General features: G+C 39.8%; 1 protein-coding gene across 3 annotated transcripts in view; it reads left to right on the plus strand.

Moving 5' to 3' along the window:
• The window catches only part of trps1 (trichorhinophalangeal syndrome I), a 112,284-nt gene that overhangs the window by 84,510 nt on the left and 7,200 nt on the right, over nucleotides 1-20,574 (plus strand). For all 3 annotated transcript variants that reach the window (XM_079591278.1, XM_079591279.1, XM_079591280.1), the window contains exon 6: nucleotides 16,724-16,846. In XM_079591278.1, coding sequence (XP_079447404.1) covers nucleotides 16,724-16,846 — 123 coding nt within the window. The remainder of the gene's footprint in view (nucleotides 1-16,723; nucleotides 16,847-20,574) is intronic.

The following is a 20,574-nucleotide window of genomic DNA, read 5'->3' on the forward strand; positions in this document are numbered from 1 at the left end:
ATGGCTAAATCTTTGCATAGCCTTTTATTTGTCGTTTAACATCCCCGTAAAGTCCTCCTCCTCCTACAGACCCCGTCAGATTCGACCAGAGATGAGCAGATGTGTTTTTCCTGAAGCTTTTCTAAATACCTGGCGCATCATTCGTTCCTGCTGATGTCATGTCGCAGATGTTCCTCTCGCTTTAAATACCCATTTGAATTCGTACAGCAGGTCAGCTCGTGTAATTAAGTATTGAATACTGCTCACAGAGGCCATGCTGACCTTTCACTCAATTATCGATTGAGTTTTGACAGCCTCTTGTTACAAAGGTGAATTGGGTCCCACGAGCCTCATGATGTCACAATGTCTCCTACCAGTGACATCAGCTAGCGTCGTGTCTTCTGATTGGTCCGTCGCGTCCGTGACAGACAGCATGATGTGCACTGGAGACATTCAAACCACGCGTCAGCTGAGCTTATTATGTCTGAAATGGAGCTCATGTCATCAAGGAAATAAAGTAGGTGTTGGGTTAATAAAGCTTGTAAAGTAATAAGACTATTAGCAGTTTTATTGATCTGGCTGGAGAGGATTCAGGATTCCATATACTTTAGCCACTTAGCTTGATGGATCCAACAAGAGATTGCTCAGGAGAAGGACATTTTGGCAGACAAAGTGAAACTGTTGTCATTGCTTTAAGGAAAGGTGTGATGTGTGTCAGTGCACTTGATAAAGCAAAAAGACAGTCAAGGTCATGCATCACTCTGCAACTTTTTCTTTTTCATTGGCATTATGTATTTTGATTGTATACAAATACTAAATAATGTCCAGTAATTTCAGGTGCAGTGAAGCGAGTCATTTTGGATTCACATTCTGTTTGTGGTGTATAGCAGGAGTTCATACAAGAAACGAGAATCAATCCAAATGTACTTTATTGACTTGATAACGTGCATATTCTCTACGCCGTGGGTTATCAAAGCACATATAACAACTTAAAATAACTGGTATATCTCTATAGGGTGCTTTCACGTCTGTAGTTCGGTTCATCTGGTCCGGACCAAGGGCGAAAAATAATAATTTGTTGCATTTTTCAGGCGTTTCGGTTCCTTTTCACATTCACACCACACTGATTGCTCTGGTCCAAATCAGCTGATGAAAGGAACCAAAATGCAGTCACGTGACAACATCCACATCACTCATTGGCCAGATTTCATAACTGCACTTCGATTGGTCAGAATTAACATGCAGGAAAATTCCACCCGAACTCCCGAAAGTAAACAAAGAGGAAAATCCGGCAGACAACACGCCGCTTTCTACTATGGAGAGACGACTGCGTGGCGGATTGTGTCCCTGCTCATAGTTTATTATATAGTTTGTCTACACCACTTTAGGCGAACAGTAACATTTGAGAATGAAGCGAGGACCCGGCTTGAAAATAATGTTTTATGCACTGCACGCGGCGAGTCACTTCATGAGGAGGCGTGCATTAATGTTGCTAAACCGTGACATAATGCACAGCGCCGCTGACTACGGCAGCTGGTTTAGTCCAAAAAAGCGCAGTTCTTCGGCAGTTGGGTCTGTTCGAGGTCGGATCACGTTCTCACCACAAACTAACCACATCTCCGAGGAGGTCTCGGTACGCTTGTTTGGTCCGCTTTTGGTGCGCACCGAGTGCGATTGCTGCATTCCCACCTGCCCAAACCAACCGCACCACGGGGGACAACGAACTCTAGTGCGATTCAACCCAACTAAATGAGGCAGGTGTGAAAGCACCCTTCGTTCATGTACAACATTCAGGGCTCTCTGTTGAGCTCAGACCAGCTTTTCTTCCACGGTGCACTGCCAACTGAAATAGATCAGTAACACAATCCTTCTAGTCCAGAATCGAGGGTCAGCCTATGCACTGGAATTCAATAATCAGAGCGGAAATAAAGTTCTGTAATCAGTAATTCTTTCGGTTCAAGGTTTCACTGTCTTCTATGAAAAAGCACACTGTGACCCGGCTCTCCACTTCCATCAGTTCCCTTCACAGCAGTTTTGATCCCTGCCCACGCCAGACAGGCTTCGATCCGCTGAGCCAGGGTCACGCTCGAGCTCGAGCCGGTTTGTTGTAAAGCCACTAACTCCACACATGCAATGATCATGCTCTCCCCGCTGAGTGTGACCGAACACAATTGTGATTCATGTATTGATCAGCTGCTGTGCTCATCTCTTTAGGCTTTGGTGTGAGAATGGTCGTATCCCATAATGCTCATCAGCCGGCAGGGACACTCCGTAACCACAGAGAACAGCTTGTAGTCAGGATTTACCTCCCGTAGAACATCCACGGCTTCCTTTCGTCTCATGAAAACACTCAACACTTGTTTAATCGTTTGATAATATTTCGAAAATATTTTTGCTGCTATATTTCCATACTGTACTGTTGCACATGTCATTTTTTTCAAAATATCAAGGCAAATTTGATTTTCATGGTTGACACACACACACACACACACACACACACACACACACACACACACACACACACACACACACACACACACACACACACACACACACACACACAAAGATATCTGTATATATCAAATATCTATATAAGATATTTCTAATAAATATACAAAGATTTAGATCTATATAGATACATAAATTATGTTCATACAAACATATGAATTGTAATTATAAATTAAATTATATAATATATAAACAAATAATTTATATAAATATAATATAAATAAATAATATTTGTATAAATGTTTATTATAGTTTATATAAGATATTTAAATTAAATACACAAAAATATTATGGATGGATGGATGGATGGATGGATGGATGGATGGATAGATAGATAGATAGATTTATAATAAATATACAAACTTATAATATATAATTACAGTTATATATAAATATATAATTATAGTTATATAAAAATATGAATTATAATTGTATATAAGTGATAGTTTATTCATATATACAAATTGTCATCATTTACTCACTTTCATGTCGTTCCAAACCTGTTATTTCTGTGGCGCACAACAGTTGATATTTGGAAAGATGTATTAGTGTTTTGTTTTCTGAAAATGATGAGAGAACTGCTGATAAACACTGATCCAGCGGTGGAGGGTCACACATCTGGACATGAGACGGTGCAACCACTGCTCCCACAGGCCACATTACACTCAGTGTTACTGTCACTCCATGCTTCACGCTCACTTCCTCACGTGCAGAAGTCACATCTTATGAATCTGTGTGAGTCTTTTACACCATTACACACTTTATGAGACCGGACAGCGGTTCACACTCAGTACGCCACGTTCTATCGGTGAGATTTATCCAATATTTTTTAACATTGCAGAGGTCAATATCTTGTTTATTCAGTGCCACGTTTATAACAAGGTGCAAACATAAAAATATATTCAGTGTGATAGATATTGAATTTCATTTATTGAATAAATGCGGGTCAAGGCTCTCATCTGTGCTAATATAACTCAATCTCTTACAGTTTTTTGTGTGCTTGACTTTCAGTGCTTCATTAAAATCGCAAAATGCCTACACACCAAAGCCCTTCATCTCGTGCCCTCAGATGGGATTTACAGTGGCTACATTAATTAAAACTCCACAAACCAGCGCATTTAGGCGATTGGACGGGTAATTAACAATGGCTAGCTAGCAGCAAAGGTCAAGACAGAAAGTGTGTTAACTTACAGGCATAGAAAGAAATGCTGAATGTGTTGTTTGTTGGTTGAGAGGGTCAGTTGCACCCGATGAGAAAGAGGTTGGATGTTGGTATCTTTTAGATATTTTCTATAAAATTGGAAACATTGAATGTGCCTGAGGGCAGACGTGTGTCCTTAAGTTTGAGACACTTCCAGATGGATTGGGAATGGACCTTAGCGCTGCTCACGCCCATTAAAAACACTGTGGAAAAGTCCAGCATATATAGAGTATACAAGTGAAATAGTTTCATCATATCTGTATGTTTGAGCAATGAGTCAAGGGCCAGTTTCTACTCTTTACTGGTACATTTTGGTATTTTTTATATAAGATTCAGTTCCTGTAACTGTCCATGCATATGACTGATTAAACTTTACTTTACAGTAAAGACATAATGGTTGAAGGAAAGGGAACAAATGACAGCGTTCATGTGTGTTTCTGAAAGTGAAGGCCTAAAATAGACTGTCCTCCTTATACTGGCCTGTGACCTGTGACCTTTGACCTTTGACCCGCTCTGATCCAGTGTTGAGAAATGAGCTCTTCAGGTCGGCCGGGTCAAGGTGAACATGAACAAGAGCCTTTGACAAGTTGCAGGAAAACTTTTACTTTCTCATCCCTATTTTCCCTTCTTTTTAGCACCGTCAGATGATCACAAATTTTACTCAAATGAATCGCATGTATATATATATATATATATATATATATATATATATATACATATGTTGAGGTCAGGAGGAATGATGAAATGTTAATTTGTCAATGCCTGTGTATGTGTGTATATACAGTATATATATATATATATATATATATATATAGAGTGTGTGTGTATAAATATATATATATATATATATATATATATATATATATAATATATTAGGCCTGTCAAATTAATTAAATGCATCTATTGCAAAAGTTTGTTTTTATAAAATGTACACATACCGGTATATGTTTGAAAATTGTAAGATTTTCAAATGTTTTTGAAAGAAGTCCATTAAGCTCAGGAAGGCTGTATTTATTTTATTAAAATACAGTAAAAACAGTAATATTGTGAAATTTGATTACACTTTAAAATAGCTTTTTTATGTTTTTATATAATTTAAAATGTCATTTATTCCTGTGATCAAAGCTGAATTTTCAGCATAATTTCTCAAGTCTATCAATATATTAAAATAGAAAACATTAAATGGTCAGCCCTACTAGTATTCTTTTTTTTTCTTTTTTTCTTATTCTAGTCTAGAATCTGGTAATGTGAGTGAGTGTTATATTTTTCCTCCATGCAAAATGGTCAGATTATGATGCTGTTATGTTTATATTGCAATAATTAATATGGTCTGTTGTTGCCTCCTATTTCTCCATGAAATCTCCCAGTTCCAGGAACGTCCCTCTCAGTCAGATCTTGATTATGTCTTGATTGTGTTAGTGGAGCCTCGGACTGATGGAGGTGTTGGCCTCAATAAGCCTTTCCCGTATTCCAGCCATTTAGCCCCGGATTTAATACAACAAAGTGCCATTCATTACCACAGTGCCTGAAAACTCATGCAATTATCCAAATTTAGCACAATGAAATTTACTCAACTTGCTCAAAAGTCTCAGTCTTTAGCAGCTGATTTAGAGAGCTCACTTGTCCAGGGTTGCTAGGCAATTACAACACATGAAACTCGACTCGTGGAGCCGGTCTCACGGATAGTACACTTTTCCCAACATTCCCCAGTCTTGCTGCATAATCAACATGCCTTGTTCATTTTATCAAATCGTACAGTGGTTTCGCTAAGCCGCACTTTACCGATGCAAACAGACATAGAGATCCGCTTTTCAGTGTTGTCAATGAACATGTACTGTTAAATCACTATAATGTCTGAAATGTTCCCTATTCATTTTCGCTCCTTTTTGTTTTCTTGTAGATCTTAAAGGGACATTTCAACCAAACCTGAAAATGAAGGCATCAATTATTCACCCTGGTGTTGTTCTAATGCTTATGCCCTTTTTTCAGACCACAAAAGGAGAATTTTCATACAATTTTGCACTCATGCTCGTCCATATAATGGCAGTGGATAGCAACATCATCAAACTTTAAAGGCACACTATGCAAGATTTGTGCCTTAATATAACAGCTAAAGTAATTTCGATGGTAAACGAACTCGTAGTAGGACGAATCATCCCGATAGCAAAGCAGGGGATCTCACCAAATCTTGTGACATTTACATTTAACATTTATGCATTTGGCAGACCCTTTTATCCAAAGCGACTTACATTGCATTTCAAGGTACACATTTACATTCGTATGAGTTCTTGCTTTCCCTGGGAATCGAACCCATGACATTGGCGTTGCAAGCGCCAACGCTCCACTGTTTGAGCTACAGGAAAGTAGCTTGCGAGAATCACGCGAGAATTATGACTTGCTTTACGGCACAACGTCACATACATCAACATCATATGAAGCAGTCTCTATGACAGACACTAGCACGCATTTCAGACATGAATCATGGCAGAGTCGATGAAGAAAACCATTAGGGGATCAGGCCGTGAGTGGTATTTACGACAGTAACGTTAAATACAAGTACTCCACAGCAACTCTAGGGGTCGCTGTTTGACAAAAACGGAAACTGCATAGTATGCCTTTAAAAAAGACGCAAAAGCATCAAAGAATGATCCCATGTGACATGTATATTCCAGGTGTTCTGGGTGTATATGATACGGTTGGGGGGGAAAACAAAGCTTTCACGTTAGCATATAAAGTACATTTATATATACTTTTTTCTTTTATATAAATATAATTGACAAAACGTGTCTGTGCTTGTTCTCACTCACTTTCCTGCCGAGCGTGACGGAGGCACTGCAAGCAGAGAGAAGGTATATATCATTTCTGCTCGCTTTTAGCAGGAATGGACTCCCACGTTCTTTTGAATATTTGCAGTACATTTGCAGCAGATAGACTTTAAAAACAAAACCAAAGGTTCAAAAACCAAAAATATATGAGTGAGGTGAGCAACGCTGTGCATTTATCTGCCTTCTCCTGCATCGCTGTAACTCAGTAACAACCTGCTGCTATGATGATGCAAACACTTCACGGTTCACACACAAATGATATAATGTGAACACATTCCAGTGGGAGCAGGGAGGAGGAATCTCGAATCGAATCAAGTGTGAAAGCACCCTTAATGTGTTATTCAACATAAATCCTGAGCTTGTCCGAGCTCTTCTGTGCTCATGAGACTCAGTTAGTGTCACAGTTCACTCCGACTCGACCAGAAACAAAACACAATCCGTGAACCTTCTTCTCTGAGGTGAATATATCCGTTGTGTTTGTCGTAACAAGAAGTTATCGAGTTCAATAATCTGTGGTTCTGACAACCAGAGTTCCAGTACAAAAGAGGTTCCAGTACAAAAGAGTTTTTGGGGGATTTCTAGGCGTTGTATTTCATGTCACGTTTTTATCGATCTTGATTTCTCACAACTTGTGTGTTTTTCTGGCCGTGTCGGAGTGAACTGCGACACTAAGAGTCTCATGAATGTGACCAACGGCCAAGGTCAGGATTTTCATTAAATAATACATTTAATTCCAGTTTGTTTTTCACCAAACCCTATCGCCGGGATAGGCAACTCCGGTCCTGGAGGGCCACTGTCCTGCAGAGTTTAGCTCCAACCCTAATTAAACACCTGAACTAGGCAATCAATGTTTTCAGGATTACTAGAATAGACACAGGCAGCAGGTGAGTTGTTAACAGGGCTGAAGCTAAACTCTGCAGGACAGTGGCCCTCCAGGACCGGAGTTGCCTATCCCTGCCCTATCGTGTCCACCCTGAACACTTGAATATACGACTCGTGTCGCATGAGATCATTCTGTGTGTCTTTTTTAAAACTCTGGCTGGAAAAACAGAAGGGCATACGGCATTACAACAACACCAGGGTGAGTAAATGATGACTTCATGTGAACTGTCCCTGTAACACACAAGCAAACTCCACTGTGCCGTGGAGTCGGTCAGGAGCGTTTTGTCTGAGCTCAGTGTCGATGTAAAGTGTTTTGCACCGATGGCCGCTGAACTATAGAGGCTCCGTGGAGGCTTCATTAGTGCTAGTTGCTGGCTGAACGTCATGAGTGTGTTCTCGGAGTGTGTGAATGATTTCTGGGCAACATGATGGAGGTTCTCAGTCTGAGCCTCTTGGAGTTTGTCGAGCGACTGCTAATTTTAGCTTAGTGGGGCATTGCCTTCCCACAGCTTATCATTTCTTCATCTACTTTACCCCCCTTTTCTCTCCCGGTTTTCCTGTGACTTTTAAGTCATCCTGCATACGTTCTATTGGATTGCTTTGTAACTAATGTCGGTTCTTTCTCATGATGACAAAGTTAAGCTGCTCCTAATATCACATGACACTCTTAATACGCAAGTCTGCAATATATTGCTAACATGTTCAGTTGTTAGACATGTTTTTGAGATGTTTATAATTTAGAGTGTGCATGCATACATACAGTATGTGTAGTCATAATTAGGTTATATGGAAATGTACATTTGAGGTATAAAACTGGTATGAGATATCTGATATATAAATATCACCTTAATTAGTATGTATTGAATAACATGGCATTGATTTGATATGTGGTAGTTATGGAGATGCACATGCAAAAGCTGTTAAAATATATTAAAAATGTACTTTTGTTAATATCTCCTTCAACAACTTCATCTCGGTGCATTATGACTTTTTTTTTTTTTTTTTTGAGTTATGAAAGTAACTTTTCATATCACTTTTAAGTGAATACCAAGAGATGAAAGTAAGAGAACAAATAAAAGTTGAGCTTTTCAAGTAATTAAAGTACAATCAGGGAAATGTGGTTCATTATTCACATTCAAAAGTTGCCAAGTATATTTCTGCTAATGTGTCCCATCATGCACTGTTGTATAATATAATGATGCAAATCTAATAAAAGACCATTTTAAAATAATGTTGGACATCTGACAAATGCACAAATGACATGTTGCCGTTAATTATAATATAGCCTTATGCTTTCAGGAAAAAAAAAAAAAAAAAACCACAAAAATCTCCAAAATCCTTCCAACAGTCAGTGTTATTCAGATACCTAATGTCTGTCGCCTACCACGAACCCCTGATCCAGGATCAGCGAGATCTGACCATGTTTATCAAGTGAAATGGTGTCACTGCTATATCAGATCCCACGCAGTCACTGCCTACACCACCACACAATCTCTCTCTCTCTCTCTCTCTCTCTCTCTCTCTCTCTCTCTCTCTCTCTCTCTCTCTCTCTCTCTCTCTCTCTCTTCTCTCTCTCTCTCCTCTCTCTCTCTCTCTCTCTCTCTCTCTCTCTCTCTCTCTCTCTCTCTCTCTCTCTCTCTCTCTCTCTCTCTCTCTCTCTCTCTCTCTCTCTCTCTCTCTCTCTCTCTCTCTCTCTCTCTCTCTGCTTTCGAGTGGGTACGTTTGCCAGACTGTTCTCTGAGGTGAAGCGTATGAGTGTTATCCTTGTGAATTCGATATTTTCTCTGAGCACAGTAAAATATTGGGTTCTGAGTTACAGGGCAATTATTGTGATGCTTCATGTCTGACAGTGAAACTGATATGAGCTGAAAAGCCCTGGTTATATTTTTGAGTATTTTTCAGTTGGCTTAATTGCACGTAAATGGAAGACGAGAGTTTGTGTGCTTTTGCTAGGTGTGAACACCTCAGTGTGTGTGTGTGTGTGCATGTGGTTTACTTCTTTTCAGCTCATTCTCAACAGTGGCATTCTCGTAACTTGTGTGTTGCAAAGCCACAAATGTACAGCAGCAGCCCACGGCTTTATTTAGCAAGCTTATGTGAAATGTACAGCAGAGAAACAGTAGTTGAGTGGAAAATGTCTGTCATTGTTAGTGTACGGGCAGCTCACGTTCAGGTGTTGTGTAGTATAGACACACACAGACCGCCTCACATGTCTCTGTGGCCTGTGTTTCCCTCCAGGGCAAGGGGAATTGAGGTTTCTATGTCCTTCTTTCCACACAATATTACAGCACACACTATTAAAGCAAAGTGTGCCACAGTTGTGCTAGTGGCAGTTCCCACAGTCTCTATTTTATATAGTTTAGGGAAGAAGAAAAAAAAAGTCTGATTGTTTGCCCTGGGCCTGCACATTGAAAATATTTGGCAGAAACTTTCAGAGTGAAGTCTTATTTTATAAGATACCTCTCAATCCTTCCTATATATCTGCTGCTAAATGTCATATATTATATTATATTATATTATATTATAATTAAGTTTTATTTTTTTGTTTTTATTCGGCTTGAACTAACCTTTATGCTAAAGGTCATATTATTATATTATATTTTATATTATTATTATTATGTTATCTGATATTTTAAGAGACTTTACATTTTTTTACCAAACTACTGTTAAAGGATTGTTTTAATGTGGCTTTTTAGAATTTATATAATTCGATTTGTTTTGCTTTTATGCCCTCCAAAATGACCACAATATATTTTTATCCAGAAATTGATGTATGTATAAAATGCATATTTAATGTATTTCTGGATAAAAATAAAAAAAAGAATAGATTCATACCACAAAAAAAGTCATTGACCCATATATGTACTCATATTCAAATAATATTCAGATCTACACATTTATTGTGCATAGATTTTTTTTTTTTTGCCAAATCATTTTGTCTGATATACCTTAACCAAGTACAGTGTATTTTAACATACATTTTTAAAAACATACAATATCTTCCTCATATTTTGATGATTTAACCGAACTTGTAGACGATGTTGACTTGTAGATCCAGGAAAGATGAGGCACTAACCCCTCGGCCTCTGACACTCGAGCAGGTGTGCTGGTGAAGTCATGCCTGAACTCTGTGCTCTCCTTCCCTGCCTGTCATTGTCAGTCACTTTAACTATTGTCTCGGGTCAGCTGGCCTCATGTTATGACATCCAGGACGAGTCGACTCGACGCAAACAGCATTGAAGAGAACCTTACAGAGATGACAGATGACACATTTAGAGGCCAGCCGTGGCGTCTCCGGATATCCTCTCCAGGATTTGTCCTCAGAACTGATTCTCAGAAGAGGATACCACATATCTAAGGAAGACCTAGATAAGGGATACGGGTGTAGCGATAGTGTCAAAAGGCCTAATGCCTTTGTAGCGGTAAGGAGAGACCGGAGTATTGTTCGGCCTCTGGAATAGATTATTCCAGAATACATAAAGCCGTATTCTATTTGCAGGAGAAGGAAGGAGGCCTTTGATTTTTGCAGTACATTAGGCGACTCTCATGACTGCAACCATAAGCCCTGTGAGTGCAAATGGATATCTGCGCTTCACACTTCCAGATAGAGACCCGTCTGTCTTTGATCATGTCCTCCGATTCGATCTGATCTGGAGAGAAAGCCGAGGCTCAGATGGTCTCGTGTAGCAGCGGGGTACGGCGCAGGGCAGGACAAAAGGCATGGATGGGGATTTGGATGGAGATAACAGAAGGGCTGTCTTTGAACGGAAAGCCGAAGCCCGTCTCCTCTGAGAGTTTTGGTGTTAGCGGCTTGAATATAAGCTGAGGGAACTGGTCAGCTGTGGCAGGTTTCTCTCTTCCGTTTACTGTACATGCATTTCTAGATCCTCGTGGTGAATCTACAGTTGCAACTTGCAAGTGGTTCTCAAGCATTGTCCACAACAATATTCCCTAAATTACTTTTTAAATCTCTTAAAGTTTTAAGAGCTGAATGTTTGCTCTGAGATCCCACTTTTTAAAACCAATGAATTTACATGGCTTTTCCTTTTTTACTGGAAAGGATTATCCATAAGGACTTAAGGCCTATCCGATAAAATACAGTAGATTTTGGCATAAAAATATAAATTCATTTTAAAATAAGTCTAGAAATCACACTTTTAAAATTAGGCTACCTTATGTATCCTGGTTTTCCAAGAAAGTGAAAACCCTGGTTCTTCAAAGAAAAAAAAAGGGACATGTCCCCTTATTGAGGACATGAATAAAAAAAATATATACTTATTTTAGCTTATTTTAATGCTTATTTTAAATTGTAAGTCATTTCGAGACCTGTTTACTGATTGAGACCTGGTTGAGAGCCTGCTATAAGGTTTCTAATTCACTTTTTATTTCTAAAATCTAATTAAGATTTTGAGTCAAAAGTCCAAATGTGTGTTGTTTTACTATTATATATTTAGGCTATCTCTATTTAGGCTGTTTAATGGCAGATTCACCTTCGGGCCATTTTAAGTAAAAACACTTCTTCTTTTTCTGGGCAATAACAACTTTTATAGACACAGACTTTAAACTTGCAGAAATTAAGTTTACAGACATTCAACAAAGTAGAACGTACTCATAAATATTATTCGTAGTAAACGGTGTGACAACTAGCCCCGCTCGCCCATACCTAATTGAAAAATTGCTAAAAACTCTTCCGATTGACTACAGATGATTTGATACCGTCCTCCTTATTACTTTTTATAGACTTCTTCCTGACGTGAAGCATATTGAGAGCATCGTGAAGAAATGAGGATGTGATGTGGGAATATTACCCTGATCCGTGGCCTCCCAGATTCTAGGAGGAATGAAGCTTTCACGGAATATATTAAACCTTATTTATCAAACTGAATTATATAATTAGGACTCCATTTCAGCGAGAGACTTCGGATCTGCGTAAACCCGGTAAAACATCCACCTAAGATAGGACTTGATGGTTCGATATGTCTGCAATTGTATCCAGATGTTTGCCGATGGCGTTTCGATGGAACCGCCTGAGCCTTGAAAAGTTGATGCAGGATTTCAGAAATTGAAATTGTCAGTAGGGGTTCACCTAATTTCCCCGCAACTGATTAAATAATTGTTTATTTAATGTAAGAGGCCCCGCGGATTGCCTAAGTGAATTACATGTAATTTCATTTCACCAGCTTTGTGTGCAAATCGCCCCCTTTAAAGCAAAGAATCCTCGCTCTTACATCCAGACGGCATGCCAAATGCATTATTATCCCTTATTTTCCCATATTACATGATCTGTGATGTGTCTCAGTCTCCAAGCATCGCTTGCTTCCCCTCGTCATTTTCACTGTCTCTGCTTTTAGGCATGATTTTGCTGTCCACCTCACCAGAACTGACTGTTGGATTGACGTTGCAGAGCGCTGAAAATCTCCCCGGTGCTGAAAGCTATTATTTTCAGGTCATTTTTCATAGACCGCGCATTGTTTAGTGCCGAAAGTTCACAATGGGTGCGAAACCTCGAGAGCAGCTGATTACCATAATAGGTTTAAGACAGAAAGGTGTGCTGTTTCTTCCCCGCCTCTTTCACCTGAGACTTGAAGCTTTTAATGGAGAGCTTTATGGGATTGTGGGAACATGCTTGTTAAATAAATAGATGTAATTAGGTCCTGCCTCTAATTACTTCAGATTCCTCTCACCAGGACCGAATTAGTCTGACTCCCTAGAGCGCCTAGTGTTAGGCATGCGTAATCAATCACGCACAAACAGAACGCACAGGCTACACCCACAGAAAGCACCAGAGTGCAGCACGGTCATTCATCACAGCCCGCAATGCAAACAAGAACAGCCATTTTGTTGTTTACGGCGAGAACCTCTAACCCTGCCCGTATACCTGTGCACATACCTTTGTCTGCATGGAAATGTAGAAATAATCTAGCTTATTATGACGCCTCATCCCGAGTGCAGATGAAAGGTATGACAAAGTTTGTTCTGATTATGATTGGTGGTGTTTTAAGCAGTGACAGTGCCGTGTGATAATGCATGGCTCCTGTAGCGAATGCCGTGACGGATAGCAGGATCACGCAGATACAGTGATAAAGTGGAGCAGGCCCGGGATCAGACAGGACCTGGGATCTCTACGGCCCTTCTAGCCCGCGGAAAAAAAACAATGCATCACCTCACAGCACGGCCAGACGTGGCAGGCGAGAAAAATCGCCCCACACTTTGGGAAAACAAAGACAATCAGGGCTTTCTCTCGTTCGCCTCCCCTCCTTTTCCTTTGGTGAGCAGCTGCAGCGAGCCAGTCAAATGTGCGGGGTTTTTTATTATTCTTTTTTCCCTTGCCAACTTGTCCTTTTTCTGAGATGTAATGGAGGGAGAAAGAGATAAAACGACACAACCTGGCAAGGCAAGGTACGCATTCGTTTTTACAGATGGCGGTCCAGTTGATAATTGAAAAGGAAGTCTGGGATTTTGCACCGTTCGACAGGGGAAGGCTATTTCTGGGCTTTCCTGTGTAATTGACCCACGACCCCCTCCTCACAGACATTCACATCTCAACTTTTTCACACTCCCACTTTATTCGACCCTGCCCTCATACTTATAATGTAATGCTTGTGCCATATTTGCTTATTTTATGTATTTTTCCTTTAGACTAACTTTGGATTGTTCTGGAAGTCCCTCTGACCTGATATTAGTCCAGCCAGTTGTTGTTGCAATCTCTGTGTCTAGTGTGTGTATAGTTGGTCGTTTATTAGCAAGTTCCTGCCGCGTTGTAAATGTAAGTTGTTGGTTGAACTGAATCATGGTACATTTAAAATAATATGCAAGGCATTGGGTTATACAGTGAACATAAACTTAATGTTCATTAATTAATTTTACTGTAGCTAGTTCCACATTTTTTTGACTCTGCCCGTTGATAAGAATGGTGTAAATACAAGAGTCTGATTAATTCTAACATTGAAACAGCCATTATCACACAGATGCAGATACGATCAGCCTAAGTGTCTGACCTTTTGATTCATTCCCTTTTAAATCCAACACTTTTGGCTCACTAACCATATAAGCTTTCTGGATGGCTAAACAGGAGGCCCAGCACAAATGAATGATATGACCAACAAGATAAATGATCAGATGTGTGTAGGTTGCATGTATATGAACTCTCTGCGGCTGTTGTGCAGGGAAGGACTGCAGAACACGTGTGAGTGATTTGGCTCTGGAGCCCAGAAGGCCAGGGAGAGAAATCCACATAGCTGATGACGGACACTTTGTTTGGCTTGTAACGCTAGAACAGGATAGGAAAGAATAAATCAATCAATCATGTCTAAACTGTCAGGACTAGCATGTGGCCCTCTAAAAAAACCCACTGAGATCAGAAAATATATACATTCTCGCTTAAAGGTTGTAAGAAAGCACTGATTTTGACGTAAATGAGCCATAATTCGATTTTGAGATAATCTTCCAGCAAGGTATTGTGGGTTTGTGTTGGAGGATATGCCTGACATCTTGCACTCTTAAAGCGATAGTTCACCCTAAAAATATGCATACTCATGTTGTTCCAAACCTGTATGAATATTTATTTTTTCTCCAGACCACAAAAGAAGATATTTAGAAAAATATTTTAGTCTCTCCCAAATATCTTGTTTCACTGAAGAAATAAAGTCATACGTCTGGAATTACAAACTTACATATTTAATAGAAGTGCTGATAGCATTACCATCTAAAACCATCAACATGCTTTTTGTACGGGATACAACTATTGATTTTGGTAAGTGTAAAGCTTAAAGGGATAGTTTTGTCATAAGTTTGTTTCTTCTGTTGGGCACAAAATAAGATATTTTAAAGATTGTTGAAAGTTGACGGTATAGTCATAGACTTCCATAGTATTTTTTTTCCTACTATGGAAGTCAATGGCTACCATCAACCGTTTGAATACCAACATTCTTCAAAATATCTTCTTTCGTGTTCAACAGAAGAAAGAAAATCATACAGTTTTGGAACAATTTGAGGGTGAGTTGTTTTTGAGAGAACTATCTCTTTAATGTAAGGATCGAGTCATTTTCGCGGCGGAGAGCCATTAGAAAAGTGTTTATGAATCTTCAACGAGTAACTCTTGTTTTATGTGCACAATAAGGGCGAGAGATCCCTCCCTCTTTGCTTGAGATGCTGCGTGTATGAGAATGATGCTCTGCGGTTGCAAAGGCCAGTTGTCAGTGACTTTGCATTTGCTGATAGCTCATGGAAAACATTGCTCCATCTCATTAAGTTATTGCCATCATTTTTATTCTTTATGGTCGTGCGGGCTACCGTCCCTCATTCTCTTTTCACATTCATTTTCTACATATCTATGATTAATGGGAGATGTCGGACCGTAGAGTGAGCGAGCATCAGCGAAGGTGAGATCATAATTAGTTTAGCTGTTGCAGGCCCTCCAATGGCGCATCTGGACGGAAAAATTACCCTATAGGAAGCTGGCGGCGCCCCAAAACTTTTTACTGATACGTTGTGAAACGCCCGATGAATCAAGTGCCCCTTTCCCTGCCAAAAAAGCTCTACCGACTCGAAGCCAAAATTATGTCTGCAGAAAGCTTTCCATTCTAAATGTATTCGAGCACAATTAGGAGCATTGTACTTTTCTGGCAGGAGCAATGTGCTCCCTGCGCAAGCCGTCTGAAGTTAGGCTAAATAAATCGTACACATTCTATAAGCCTAAACGAGTTTTACAGGGGCCATAATCGAGATAATTCCTGTGATTCGCCTCGGCTGACTCTCGGGATTCACTTTTAGTTCTGTCCGTTCCCGGCGGATGATTCATGCGGCTATATCTCTCTCCTTTTTTTCCCCTACTTGAGTTTATGTTTTCCCCTTCTCTCACAGTAGAGTGCAATATTTCAAGCTACTAGATATTTCGAGTTGCAGCCATGTATTTAAAGGTTCACGTCATGCATGTGTTTGAGAAGAGACATTTATTGAAAGATCAAAATATTTATGTCAGTCCGGTGCGAGCGACCCAGTTTGAAGCTGGCGGTGTTGTCGCTGACACAGTGGTATCTTACAAAGCCTATACATCACATGAAGGTTAATTAGTGTTGGAATCAGCTTGGTTCTATTAATCATGCCTTATCCTGGCTTTCTGATTGGACGCATTGTGCATGCCACCATCAGAGCTGTCAAATCCAGCTACACCCTACTGAGTCCTGGGAGTTTTCATACCTTTCTTGCTCTCTTTTACATTCAGCTCCCATCTCCATGCTGAGCTTGAATCTCAATCCCTCTTTTTCTCTGCAGCTCGCTTTTTGTTTTTTAAACTCATTTTGGCTCTCTTTCTTTTTTATGATTTCAGAGACGGCGGGGCTCGGGGGTCTTCTGCGCCAACTGTCTGACCACCAAGACCTCGCTGTGGAGGAAGAATGCCAACGGCGGCTACGTGTGCAACGCGTGTGGCCTCTATCAGAAGCTGCACTCGGTAAGGGGGAAACTAAGAAAACATCAGTGCAAACGCCTCGCCAGCCCACCCACAATTCGCAGAAACAGAGTTCAAATGAATGGAGAGGTGACAGCGTAGCAGCTTCGGTTTGATCGCTTCATTTCCGCGCTGTCAGGCGAGGATCCCGAGGGAATAGCCCTTTTGGCCTTCACCATACCCTGAAGCCAGCTAATGGCCCTATGGAAGTAATTTTGCACCAGCTGGGAGCCCTACTTCCCACAGTCCTAACAAACACCTGACCTTAAAACCCGAGACGGACACAATGGCTCCTGGCACAACCTTAAAACCCCAGTCGAGACGGATTAATTTCTTTCTCGCGTGGATCACAAAAAGAGACGTTTAGCAGAATGTCCAAGCTGCTCTTTTCCATACAGTGAAGTGAATGGTGACTATGTTGTTTCTAGTTCCCATTCACCTTCATAGTATGGAAAAAAAACATCTTGGGCCATTCTGTTAAATATCTCTTTCTGCATTACCAAAGCCTTTAAAAGTCATATTGTTTGGAAGGGTGAATTTTTTATATATATTTTTTAACGTTTAAAGACAGACTTACTTTGAGCTACAAGGATGTTAATCAGTGGTAAATGCTTTTGTTAAAGCCATCTGCCCTAATTATTTATTTATTCTTTTTTAAACAATCATGTTTAACAGCATAATTCCTGGTGAAAAACTACATTACCCATGATTCTGCAAAAACATCTAACAGTCAGAGAATTATGACATAATTATATACATACTTTTCTGCTTCAAATCAAAGTTTTTAGTGTTGTGATAAACCTCGAGGCTGGTTGATTTGATTCATACCTTATAACTTTTTTAAGCTGTGTAATTTTGTTAATTTTGTAAAAAAAACACTTTGTTCTTTCAAAATTATATGTGCTCATTCGTGTGTAATTACTTCCACCAACTAATCAAGTATTCTCGTAAGCGTAGAATCTGCCATTTATAATACATACGGGTGAGCTGCTCGAATGGTGGAAGCCATGTTGCGCCTCCATCTTGAAAATACATTAGCCAAAGATGGACATACCTGGAAATTCAAGCTTCGCCTTTCACGTTTTTACACTCAGTGGCACCGTGAAGAACACGAGGGGGAGATTACTCACGACTGCCGGTAGATTTGAAATAATACAGCCACCGTAGGAGTTAAAGCGCCCTCGGGATGGGAGGGGCTAGAAAGTAATATTCAGTTGGTAGTCATATACAATTTCACCACTAGATGGGAGAAAATCCTACACAGTGTAGCTTTAAAAATCTCTGAGAAAAATGAATTGGAAAAATACTTTCGGAAACAAGGCCACTGAAAAAGTGGGTGGACACTGTTGCACTTACTATACACACACTTTCTGCTTAAATACATAAAATGTATTATTTATTTTTGGGTTAGAAAGTTTGTGCCTAAAGAAAAGAAACTGGTCGTTTCTAGACTCGGTCACAAAATGACTTCATTTGATTTGCTTTATTGCCTCGTCGTTCTGAATGTCCATCTGTGGCTGTACGTAAAGCTTTGTCTGCAGGCTTGAAAGTGTTCTAGTGTTCTTCTACTTTCTTTGAAATGATGTCTGGATAAACATGACGAGTAAACAGACTCGACAACATGTGAGTAATTAAGCCGGAGAAACAGAAGCAGTATTGTGCACGGACTTAACGTTGCCTTCGCCTTCTAATCTTTGGAGCTCCTTCAGAATTGGGTCAAGTCTGTGAGTGTTTGGGTTTTTCCTGTCTTGATATGCAGTGTTGGAAGCGCTCGGTGGCCCCGGGCTTTCGGGAGCAGTGCCTGGGTGGCACAGACTCGGATACAGGGGCCGACTGAATCAGTGTGGTCGACTGGGGTAAAGCGGTCAGGCACCGGATCACAACAGGCTCTTTCAGGGGCCATGGCACCTGGTGGCTCGAGTCCTGCTAACTTGACCCCTCACATCTGCCTCATCACAGAGTCTGCGATCAATGAGCGCTTCACAGCCAGGCCTGTGAAATACTGTACGCTCTATTTACTGCCCCACATTAAACACTGTCTGGAGTAAATACGCTTCCTCACGCCGTAAGTTTTTCTAACTTTGACATTTATGTTGGAGTTCCATCATGCATTGGTGCAGCTGATGCTCACATCAGTCTTTGCTCTGGGTTCCTGAGACAGAAGAAGTGGGGTGGCCGTGGCTTTAAGGGAAACGGAAACCATTTTTGATAGCTTTACAACTGAGATCACATTGATATTAAACGCAGAGGGAAGAGGGATTTAATGAGAGTGGCTTCAGTTATTCTTCAGGCCTAAAGTCATGGCTGCTTACAAGTACACTGAGAGAACTATGAGATATTTATGAGAATTCTGGTAGTTATTGCTCAGGTGGCTTGATTGTTCAAATTTTTTTGCTGAATTTCATGTCTTTCAAAGTATTTTTAATGAATGCACCGACATATTTTTATTTTTATTGGGGAATTACCACATTTATATGCAAATATTAGCTGTATTATAGGAATATTAATTCTACTACTCTTATGTTTTTTTTGGATTGTCTTGGTTCTGATTCCAGTTACAAATAATGATTTGTCTCCTTAACGATTTTATTTTGTAATGTCGAGGAATAGACATTGATTTGAAAACACTACCGTTCAAAAGTTTGGGGGCGGTATGATTTTTTTAATTTGTTTATGTTTATGAAAGTCATCTCTTATGCTGAGCAAGGCTGCAATTATTTGATCAAAAATACAGTAAAATCCTGAAATATTCTTATTACATTTTTTAATGGTTTTCAATTTTAATATATATTAAAATGTAATTTATTCCTGTGATGCAAAGCGGATTTTTGTCTTGAGTGTCACATAATCCTTCAGAAATCATTCTGATTTGCTGATCAAGAAACATTTCTGATTATTATCAATTGAAAAGTTACAAAATTTTACTCTCCCCAAACTTTTGAACTGTTGTGTACAATAATTATATACCCAATTATATACCCATATCTTGTATTTAGTGTGATTGAGGCATGTTGTGTGTCTCTCCAGAGCCTATATACAGAAGTGACATGTAAACCACTGAAAACATTTCAATAATCACAGGAAAGAATGAGTCATGCATTTGAAAGTTGATTGCCGACTGAAAATATTGTAAGTCACAGTGATCTTCTTGATGGTAGCAGATTTTAATATGGCAATATGACTGAATACAATCCAGAACGTTAATGAAGGAAATACATAATAATCATTGGTTCTGGAATATTTGGTTATGGCCATAAACCTTCAATCCATAATGGGGGCTGATACTCTCCTCTTCTTGAAAAGAGAGAAGTTGTTGTTTTATTCACGTTTGTACGATGATTGCATCTACTGTAGTATTGGTGAATTTCCCTGGGCATGTCTACAAAACTAGCATACGCATTTATGGGGATCTGTATTTTATTAGTTCTATCTCAGTGCTCATCTTTGATGAAACTTAAACTGTGTGGTGAGATGATCTAAAGCCAGCGGTGGACTGAATGGACAGTGTTTTTTTGCTCTTCTCTATGTTCTTTTACTGTAAAGTAGCTTCTGCAGTGGACCATCAGGTTGTGTACACGTCACACTCCACTAGAAGCTAATAAACAAGATGTAGAGACGTCTCACGAAGCCCTCAGGATCCCTCGAAACACTGCAGGATTTGTTTGCGTGATGTTTCTGGTTTCTGCTGTAAGATGCCGAGTCATCTTCAGTAGTTCGAGTCGTGGAGCCGA

The sequence above is a fragment of the Phoxinus phoxinus genome, assembly GCF_949152265.1.
Source record: "Phoxinus phoxinus genome assembly, chromosome: 19".
Taxonomy (NCBI): domain Eukaryota; kingdom Metazoa; phylum Chordata; class Actinopteri; order Cypriniformes; family Leuciscidae; genus Phoxinus; species Phoxinus phoxinus.